Source organism: Chrysochloris asiatica, unplaced genomic scaffold (genome assembly GCF_000296735.1).
Source record: "Chrysochloris asiatica unplaced genomic scaffold, ChrAsi1.0 scaffold00086, whole genome shotgun sequence".
In the NCBI taxonomy this organism is placed as follows: Eukaryota; Metazoa; Chordata; class Mammalia; order Afrosoricida; family Chrysochloridae; genus Chrysochloris; species Chrysochloris asiatica.
The window spans coordinates 6,364,604-6,376,152 of NW_006408604.1; the positions used below are offsets into that span (position 1 = coordinate 6,364,604).

General features: G+C 36.4%; 1 protein-coding gene across 1 annotated transcript in view; it reads left to right on the forward strand.

Moving 5' to 3' along the window:
* SLC15A5 (solute carrier family 15, member 5) overlaps positions 1-11,549 on the forward strand; it is a 141,220-nt gene that overhangs the window by 50,771 nt on the left and 78,900 nt on the right. Inside the window, exon 4 of the mRNA XM_006866064.1 lies at positions 6,097-6,314. Within this exon, the coding sequence (XP_006866126.1) occupies positions 6,097-6,314 (218 nt within the window). The remainder of the gene's footprint in view (positions 1-6,096; positions 6,315-11,549) is intronic.

Sequence of the window (11,549 nt, forward strand, 5' to 3'; positions counted from 1 at the left end):
GGATCGAACATTGTTTCGTTCTGCTGTGCATGGAGTCGCTATGAGTCGGTTCCGACTCGATGGCACCTGACAACAACAACAACAACATATATAGACAGATAGAGAAAGAACATATATATCATTTATAGACTGGAATTTTATAAGTTACTATTCAGCATCCCTTCATTTGCATTCCAATATGTCTTATTTGAAAATATATTCATCTGAATAAAGAAATGCAATTCTTTTTCAAGTAATACAGATCTATATAATCAACTCTATTCATCCCAAGCCTATTGTAGTTCATATATTACATATTTGAACATGTGAGAAGGTAATTTTCCTTGGGATATTAATAAGAAAAAATTTTTTTAGCTGTAAGTACAATTAGCATAGAAAATATCCTCCAGAAGTTTACTTTATACAATGCTTTATAAAATGAATATTTCGGGTTATCTTTTTTGGGGGAAGGGGGTTCAGCTATTATTTTTAAAACTATTTTCAAGTTAGGAGATCACTCACTTTTGATGAGGTACAGCTCTGTCTTCCCTCTAGCAAAATATATAATCCTTATTTTGGCTTCTTCCTCTCTGATGACTAAATTGGAAATTCCTCAAAGTTGTAATTCAAAGCCATAGGTGACCTTAAAGAAATGATTTTTTATGTGCTACCTTTTATTTTAAGGTAACTTTTCAAATGTGGACCATGCATTCCATTATGTTTAGCTGTCAAGCACGGCCTTCATTTGCATTTCTTCCCACTGCTATAATTTTGAGAACTGGCAGGTGACCAAAGAAGAAAAAATGTGCATCTACCATCTAGAGTGCAATGTAGGCTTTTTTATTATAATTAAGTAGCATAGATATTCATGATTAGATCAAGGTCAGAGGAGCAGAACATGAGAGCCAAGGAATTAAAGGTACAAAGAATAGAAAAATTGCTTTCTAAAGTTTTTTTTTTTTTTTTTTTTTAATGGTAATAGCTGCAATCTGTAAGTTTTGCAATAAAACATTTAAAATAGCTCATCTGTTTTATTTTAAAATGTGCATGCCTGGTGTGTTTTCCATGCACATTTAAACTGGAGCTTGAAGTCTCAGTTGAACTTTTTCAGCTTCCCATTTCTGTTCCTAGTGCAGAAAAGCAATTTGAAAAATTACACTGAAAGTAGGCTTTTTTGGGGGTGAGAAGCTATGTCTGTATGACCACCAAAATTATTTATATAGAAGGTATGAGATTCCTCTTACATCTAATGGCTTTAATCCAAGAAGATGATTTGATGTTAAGATGTAGATGTCTTCAGTGGAATATATTTCCAAACATTCACTGTCATTGGACAACTGCCACTCCCTTCTGTTAGCAGATTACTGTGCAGTTCCCTTTTTTTGTCCTCTCCATTCATCTGATCATTTTAGATTCACTGCTTTTCTGCCTTTCTTCGCTCTTACTTACAACCTACAATTGTCCACACTTTCTCAGTCTTCTTGGTTAGCTTTTCTCCTCTGATGGTCTCCTAACTAATGTGAAGTCCTAAAATCCATCTCAGAGTTGTCATCTCTCCTTTACCCACACTCTCTCCTTATGTAATTTCCTTTAGTCCCAAGCTTCTAATGTTCATCCATTAAGGAAAGAACCCACTTAGTGGTCCCTTGAAAGAAAGGCCTGGTGATCTGTTTGTGAAAGGCCACAGCCAGAAAAACTTTATGGAATAGTATACTCTGAGGCCCATGGAATTCCATGAGTCAAGAGAAACTTGTGTTTTGAATATATCAAACATTCCATTTTATAGAGACTTCCATTCTGAGTTTGAGAAGCATATATCCTACTTCCTATTTGACGTTTTGACTTTATTATCAAATACTTATCTCAGACTTAACTTGGCCTGATTCCTGATTCCTTCAACTTCAAACATTCAAACAGGGTCCTTTTTTTTTTTTTGTCTTCTCCGCCTCAGTATGCCACCAACATTAAGATAAGGGGGGGAAAAAACACAAAAGTAGTCAATTCAAATCTTTTCCTTTTTTATCATTCCTCTTCTGACTGTAAAAAACTATTGATTCTTCTGAAATAAATGACTCACAAAAGGAGAAATAGTACATGATTCCCTGTGCAGGAAATATCTAGAATAGACAAATGTATGTTGCTGTTGTTAAGTGTAGTCAAGCCAGTTACTACTCATAGCAACTCCATTTAGGGTTTCTGAGGAGCAGCTAGAAAGTTTGAACCACCAACCTTGCGGTTCAAACCGACTTTCCAGTTTAGTCCTGATTCTACATCGCCAAACCGGGACTCCCAGATAAATGTATTGTTAACTGTTATGTTGTTAAGTGTCATCAAGTCAGTTCTAACCCATATATAAGGTTTCTGAAGAATAGTTGGTGAGCTTGAACCACTGACTTTGTGCAGTTCAAACCAACTTTGCAGTCCAGTGCATTAACACACAAAGCCATACTAGTGACAACCAGAGGTTGGTGGGAGGGGGGAAGAGGGGAGAAATAATTGCTTAGTGGGGACTGATCTTCAGTTAAGAGTCATGGAAATTTTTTGAGATGAATGATGATGATATTTGTACAACACAATGAACATACTTAAGGTCACTGAACTGTATATGTAAAAGTTGTTGACGTCATAAATGTTTTGCTTTGTGTGTATATATATACTTACCACAACAGAAAAATATATAGAAGTAGTATAGATGATGCTAAGCTTCATAATTAAAAACATTTTTCATTAAAAAAATCCCACATCTCATCCTGTTCATCTCTCCACTGCCATCAGTCTTAACTGCACTTTCTTGTCTGTCTCCCAGCTTCCTCTATGATTCCCTCTAGAAACATCTTTTAGAAATATGTAGTTGTTTCTGTAAGATGCCGTCAAGTTGGTTCTGACTCATAGTGTCCCTGTATAGGGTTTCTGAGGAGCAGCTAGTGAGTTTGAAGAGCTAACTTTGTGACTTAAAGACCTTGGGGTCCAGTGCTTATCCTACAGTGCCACACTAGTAGGTACTGAATAAACATTTTAAGTGGATAGATGATTACATGTATTTCTGTTTTTCACCAGTTATTTACATTTGCTGTACTAATTCTACTTAAATGAACTCAAAGAGAATTAGGAAAGAATTTTAAACCTTACTCATGCTTACTAATTTCTTGCTTCTTGACTATTTTGTTTTTATTGCTTCATAACACTGTATGCACATATCACAGATAGAATTTTATTTGTCCGTTTTTATAAATGTGTATTCCGTTGAAGCTACTGTTGCTGTTGCTGCAGACTGACAAGTTGGTTCTAACTCATAGTAACCATGTATAAGGTTTCCGAGGCTGTATATCTTTATGGGAGTAGAAAGCCATATCTTTCTCCCATAGAGTGACTGTTGTTATTGTTGGTAAATTGTATCGAGTCAGTTCTGACTCTTCGTGACCTGGCCTAGGCTTTCTAAGGAGTGACTGATGGATTTGAACTGCTCACCTTGTGATTAGTAATCAAGTACTTACCCTACAGTGCCACAAAGTGACTGTTGTTGTGAAGTGCCATTGAGTCAGTTCAGAGTCATAGTGACCCTGTATAGGGTTTCCAAGGAGCAACTTGTAGGCTTGAACCACTGACCTTGCAGCTCAAACTAGTGCTTCTCAAATCTGATCCAAGGAATAGTGCTGGGCTATGAACTGTTTGCTACTGGTCTGAAACAGAATAAATATAAAAACTGAGAGAAAAGCTTTAGACATATTTATAGAACACTTACAGTAATTTTATGTCTGTTGATGTAATAAAAATCAGGACTTATGGTTTTTTTTTTCAGGTACTTTATTTTTATTGTGTTTCATAAGTTTATTGATTGTGAGAGTGGAAAAAAAACAAATTTTAATGGATCCTTTAACACAGTTTAAGAAGTCTGGTGTGGCACTGTAGGATAATGCACTGGACCACAGGGTCAGTTTGAACCACAAGGTCAGCGGTTCAGTCCTACCAGCTGTTCCTCAGAAACTCTAGACAGGTTACTATAAGTCAGAACCAACTTGACAGCACTTAACAACAACAACGATAATCTAAGCTATCTCTCTTTTAAAATAATATGCTGTTGATGTTTTATTGTTTAATAAAATGGAATAAATAAATTTATCATGTATTAAGAAAAGATTCAATTTATCTTTCAGCAAATATTGATGGCAACAATTTTCCAAAAATGAAATAGCAAGTTGGAAACATGTCTTATACTCAATGCAAGCACCTAAATTTGACAATCTTGAAGAAATTGAGAAAAGTACATTTGAAAATAACCTTTCATCCTAAAAATATAGCTCTTAATAATAAGGACTACAAGAACTATTCAAAAAAAATATAGAAATTTAGATCAAAGCTATTAGTAACTCTACTATCTACACAGCACCATTTAGTAATAGCTGGGTCGAGAGCAGGTTGATGAGGAACACAGAGATAAGATTATAAGGAAATGTTAGGAGGTTAAATCCCATAGCACAGGTCTGCTTAAATTTGGTCACTAGCCTATTTATCAACAATTCTCAGGTCTCATCATAGTAAAACCTTAAGTAAACTAATAGAAATAGCTAGGAAAATCTCATAGTAAAGCAGTTCTTTCCACAATAATAGAGATGTTCCTAGTACTTGGTTCCTAAGAGACAAAAGCTTGGGTCATTCACAGAAAGTTATGTCCCCCCAGTCTTATCAGTCCCTGAACCTTTCATCTATGACTCTTTACCTAAGGAGAGGCAATAGTGACTATAGATATTAGTCCATCTCCCATAAGCAATACTACCACATGACCTAAAATATTTCACAAAGGCCATCAAAGAGCCATTGATGTAATCATTCTTGGTCACTACCAATTTGGGCTGGATTTGATTCAGGGAATTAGAGGTGAAAGGCTCCATATTCAATTACTAGGTCCCCAACTTCCTCAATTAATCAAATGCTGACATAATAGGTCCATTACAATGCTAAAGAAAAGTCCAGATCAAATCAATATAACCACTCTATGACCATAAAAATAATTATTCATAAATATTATTTATTTAAATATAACAACCATCTGTGGTAGTTAAATCAACTCAGTTAGAATGCATTTCATCCTCGATTTTACTGTGGGGAAACTGAATACAACCAAAATGATGATCAAAGTACACTTTGAGTTTCTATAGCTGCACTCTTTGGAGACACTCAAAACTTTTCACATGTGTGATAGCACTTATCTTGCATGGTTTGGTGTCTGTACAACTTGTGGAAGGATTTATCTGGTCAAGAGACTGCTATGAAAAATTGTAAGAATCGTGATGGAACAGCTGAACTGCTAATTAAACGAGGATCTCATATGGCATTTTCTCAGAAAGTCCTAATGAAGTCAAAGCAAAGGTGGGATCTGAAAGATCATAAAAGAAGCAACAATGAGGTTGCAAATCACTAGCAGTAAGTGACTGTTAACATCTGAAGCAATAAAATGTTTCTTATGCTAAAGCATCAGCTATATAAACCCAGAAGAAACTAATGGAAAAGTCAAAAGCCAAGTAATCCAATCTGAACTTTTAAAGACACTATCAACATGTATAAAGTCATTTGAAGAGTTCAAAATTTAACCTTACATGTGAAATCCAAGGATAAAGTCAAAGCAGAGAATACATTTCTCTTCATCTTCATGTCAAAATAAGATACCACCTTCTACCTGCCAAGTAAAGTGAAGATTATTTATACAATGATTTATATTTTTTAAAAAATAGCACTAGTTCTTTGTTTTAAGGATGTAAAAGAAAGTTCAGACTGTTTAATTCATTATGAGTTAAAGTTAGAAACTTCTGAGAGATTCTGAAATCCTTTACTTTGGTGTTTTATTTTGTCACCTCTCTTTCCTTTTTAATATTTTCCCATTGATCTTACCTTTTTCAATTTTTTACATCAGCTGTCAGATTCCTCCTTCAGCTGGTCACCAGGATGCCAGAACTCTTGTCAGACACTTGTTCCTTTGAATCCACCCCCTTGAGTGCTAAAACCTTCTCAGTCTTTTTATTGTCAATCATCATTGCAATTGTCATTTTTTTTCTTATTGACATCTTAGAAAATTAAAGAACAATTCCTTTACTAATACCTAGTATCTCCCACTATTTGTAGGTTGTTCCCTCTTGACAATCTTTGGGGTGTTGGTTAATGCACTGAAAAGGTGCTGCCTGCGATCTCATCTTGGCAGAGATGTGACAAGCTGGTTAGACCATGCCAAAAAAAGAAATGGTGGCTGCTACAATGAGTACCATGTGGAAGATGCAAAAATTTTCCTCACACTTCTCCCTCTCTTCATTTTTCAACTCCTATATAGGCTGTGCATTATTCAGGTAAGAAAGGCAATTAATATTACACCAACAACAATAAAGTGGCTGTATGTTAACAGTACAAGTGGGTTATTACAGGTCTTTCCCATACATCCTGAGGCAGTTATTCCACAAACGCCTGTAAATGTTGTTGTTGTTATGTGATGACTCTCTACTTAGAATCTGCTTTTAGTAACCCCATGTAGACATGCCCCATTGGGTTTTTGAAGCTGTGTTTTTATGGGAGTAAATTGCCATGTGGAGCCAAAGTCTATTTCACGTGGAGCCAAGGTCTATTTTCAAGCGCTCAGAGGGGTCAGGCATAAATGTAGTGAGAAGATACTGGGCATGTGTTGTTGATCTCTCAAAGAACTAAAATTCTTTATCAGTATGTGCGCAAGACAGACAACTTCATAAGGTTCAGGAGCAGCCCACAAAAATATCAGATCTATAGGCAATTACAAAACCTCCCTTTAGCCAAAGGTTTTGCCCTCCTCCCTCATTAAACCTTTCAAAAGGAGTGCTAACAAGTAGCTAAATTGACTGATTTGAGTACCACCTCCACTGTACTCTTAAGTATAAGTTCTAATGAGCAAATGTTTCTCTTCCCACCCACTCTATTAGTTCCTTAGAGAATCAGTAACTAAGATGTAGAGATAGCAGAGGAAAAACACTAACCCAAAGTACCTCTTACAAGTATATATGATTTAAAAAAATAATAATGTGGCTATAGTCAGACTCACTTATTTATGGAGAAAAATCAGGATCATTAAAGTCTGTGAATAAATTTGATACTTTTCTCCATTGCTAACTCTAAATTTGGAATTTAGGTTAATTTAGGTTAATGAGTAAATAATTTTTATACATCATAGGATGATAGAGCTACAAAGAAACTTAGAGATTAATTTACTCCACTACTACTTTGTTGGAGAGGAAACTGCGGCTCAGAAAAATGATTGTTTTCGGGGGTAGGTCATTTATCCATCCTTTGACTCTCAGTACAACGTTCACATTTCTAAAGCACTGCCCACTTAGCCAAATCCAACCCACTGAATAGCCTATAAGTGAAGAAGTTTAATATTGAAAAATCTCTCTCCATAGATACAGTTTTATTGGAACAATGATACACTAATTTGTCTCTCATATCTTTGGCTGCTTACATGTGACAACAGCAGGGTTGAGTAAATACAACAGAGACCATATTTTCACCATATGTGAAAATATTTAAGGTCTGGCCCTTTATAGAAGTTTGCTGCCCACTGATCTAAACAATGCATGAAAGCTAGTCTAATTTAGAAGATTCGTTTTCCTCCTGACTCTACAAAAATTTGTTGTTAAGTGCTATCAAGTCAACTTCAACTCATATCAACCCTATGTACAACAGAAACACACTACAAAAATAACTGGCACCAAATCACAGAACACTAGACAGATAACTCATATATGCGATCGTTGATATCATAAAAAATCTTGATGGTGATTGGTGATCAAGTCAGTTCAGGTCTGACTCATAGTGACCCTGTATAGTGTTTCCAAGGCTGTAAAGTATACCTCATCTTTCCTTATGGCGAAGGTAGTAGAGTCAAATTGCTGACCTTGCAGTTAGCAGCCCAACTTGTAACTCACTCCACTACAGGGCTCCTTAAAAATAGAGAAATATGGGATGTTGTAGGATAAGCACTGAACGGCTAACTCTAAGGTTGGAAGTTCAAACACACCATCTGCTCCTTGGAAATCTATACAGAGCTGCTTTCAAAGGCACAACAATAACAAAATCACAAAGTGATCCACAGTATTGTTAAGTGCTGTCAAGTTAGTTCTGACTAATTTTTTTAAGCATTTCACCAAATCTAGATGGCCAAGTTTAATGTCAGAGACAAAAAACTAGTATTCTTCAGAATACCTATTATGTTTCCTGAGCCATGGTGTGGCATTGTAGGATAAACATTGAGCTGTTGACCATAAGGCCAGCAGTTCAAAAACCCTCTCTAAGCTGTTCTCAGAAACCCTATACAGGGTTGAACTGATTCAATGGCATATATCAACAACAACAATTATGTCTTATTGTTCTAAAGGATGGCATCACAGTATCTAATTTAATCCTCACAACAAGTTTGCAATATCCAATATTACTATCTTAATTCCGAGGCTCAGTGACATTAAGTGATTTGCCTGTGATCACTACACTAATATACAGCAGAGCAGCTATTTGACTCAGAGCTGGTATCAATGCTTATGCTTTCTATTATCTGCAATGCAACTCTCATGCCTGGGTTAAAAATCTTTAATAGAAACTGTATAAGTTCCAACATTATATCGGTATAGAAATGTTATGCTTGAAACTTCTCAGAAAATAAACTGGATCTCTCTATACAAGCAGAGGAAAATTTCCATTGGGATGGTCTTGGATTAGATTTTTGCCCCCCAGATGAAATAATCAGCAGTACAAAGGCGATCAAAGCACAGAGAATAAAACATCATAGAATTCCATATTTTAAATTTAGTAGCCATTATTGACCTTCAGTTCCAAGACATACATTTAAAATATGTTGATATTAAGGTTGATGATGTTGCCATTTGTCATTGCTGGCCGCTCAAAGGTGAAAATGAATCTCTATTGACAGCAATTATTTCTGAATACTCAGAGGCTTGTATGAAATAAAATTATTTAAAATTTTAAAAGGAGATGATTTCAGAACTTGAGGCAGAAGCAGAAATGATTTCAGGCTTTCAAGACACTAGAGCCTTTTCTTAGATTAGGCAATATATTAATATTGCTTCACTAAAGATTAATAGTACGTTTGCCACATTATTAAGTTAACAGGTATTCTGTGTCTGTGATTCATACTGATAATAACTTTATTCCTATTAACAATAATTCTCATTTGAAATCAGTTACAGAAACTTCCAAGTTATGCTGGGAGACTTTCAGTCTAAGAGTAGTTCTGACGCCAGCACTTAAAAACACTCACACACACACACACATCATTCATTTTCCTCTGATTGGGGGATGTGCGCTTATTAATTTTATTGAACTAAAGACAAAACTAGCTAATGTTCTCTTAACACTTGCCATCTGTACCCAACCAAAACAATCTTCCTTTGCTGTCCTAAGGGTAAATTAATATCTGTTGCTGTTAAGTGAAATCAAGTTGGTTCCAACTCACAGAGACCCTATATAGAGTTTCCAAGGATTTAAATCTCAGGAGCAGAACCATGGATCTTGTGTTTTACATGGAACCACCACATTTCTAAATTAATATTAGAAGATAAATTATTATCAGGACAACTTTAGATAGAACTTAAGTGAAAATGCGGTTCATTTCTGTTTTTAAGCAGTTAACTTTGCATTAGCCTCATTTTACAAACGGTGGACCTAGTTTTCAGCTGAGATGCCAGCACAACTCAGATTATCCTGATTCTCTCTCAGATTTTACAAATTGTTACAGAAGAAGAATTAGTGAAGGTTTTAAATGAGAGGCTATCATCTGGATACTTGAGCAGAGATGCTCTCCTGGAATCGTGGTGAAGCAGAAATCCTCATCAGTTCATGCACTGTAAGAAAAATAGTTCGGAGAATTCATTTCTCGAGGATTGACTTTCTCTACATGCTTAGTAGCTCTGTGTGCTGCAAGGAAATATGACATTCTGCTAAAAATGATGATGATGGGATGATTGTATAGTAAAGTTCCTTAAGTAAAACAGTGAGGAGATGCCCCTTCTTTTTATGATACTGTGTCTTAACTCTGATTACATTATAACCAAAGAGGAATTTGGAACACATGAAGAGGCTTCAGGTTAGAGTTAGAGTTTCAATTTGCAATGGCTATTATTTGTAAAAATGAAGAAATTCTAACAATTCATTGAGGGTGTTGTGTGGAGGAGGAATGTTCAAATATGAATTACTAGTTATACAGAGATTTCTTCATGTGGTCCATTTTTGTTAGTTATTGTTGAGTCAGCTTTGATTCTGAGGTGATCTCATATACGACAGAACAAAATTCTGCCCAGTCCTGTGCTATCTTCACAGACATAGGCATGCTGGAGTCTCCTGTTGCAGACACTGTGTGTTTTGAGTGCCTTACAACCTAGGGGCTCATCTTTCAGCACTATCATGTACCATAAAGATTTTACAGGAGCAGAAAGCCTCGTCTTTCTCTCCCAGAATGGCTGATAGCTTCAAACTGCTGACCTTGAGGTTAGCAGCCCTCCTTGTAATCACTATATCAGATCTGTTATGATCCATAAGGTTTTCACTGACCAATTTTCATATGTGTGGCACTGGTGAATGAGCACTGGGTTGCGAACCACAAGTTCGGCAGTTCAAACCCACCAGTTGCTCTTTGGAAACCCTATACAGGATCGCTATGAATCGAAACTGACTTGACGGCACTTAACAACAACAACAATTTTCAGATGGAGATCATCAGGTCTTTCTTCCTAATCTCTCTTCATCTGGAAGCCCCTTTGAAATGTGGTCACCTTGGGTGACCTTGCTGGTGGTGTTTGAAATACTGACAGCATAGCTTCCAAAATCACAGTAATACCGAGCCACCACAGGACAAAATGACTGATGGGTGAAAGTATCATCCACTAGTGCCACACAATTAGTTTAAAAGGAGAGTACAGGTCCATGCATTGTTTCTCTCTTTTTTCTCAAATTATTTGACCCACATTAGAAATGGAGCAAATCCAGTGAATCCACAGTGACACCTAACAACAGTGTGCTCCACACTGTACTCTCATTCGTAGGGAAAACTCATTCCTATCTGTTTTGCCATTTGAAATACATGCTATTCAAAGGATCTGGTCTAGCCCAAAGCCTTTCTTTTGTCATCCATTTAGTCCAAATCAAGCATCCTTAATGCCTTCTACTGACTTTTATTTTATTGTTCATTAAAAGGTGTTTGTATATACAAAAAAGCTTAAGTTATTTGACTTCTTAGGTGTTATCCTAAATATAAGATTAGGGCAATCTTTACTTGCTACAGGAAAAGTGCAAAGGTACACTAGATAACAAGATTCCTCCATGACTGTTAATACACTGGACAGATGCCTCACTCACCTGCCATTCAGGGTGGGGAAAGGGGAGATGGGAGTGAGCTATGGCACCTACCATTTGGAAGCAAAAATGTTCTTTGCCTTCACAATGGTAGAGGATGGGAGCTGCAGAGAATTATGAGGGCAGAGTCGGGAGGAGGGGACCCCAGGGCCTAGCTAGGTCATGGTGGGGGCTTGTGTAAAGAAGCACTCTACCCA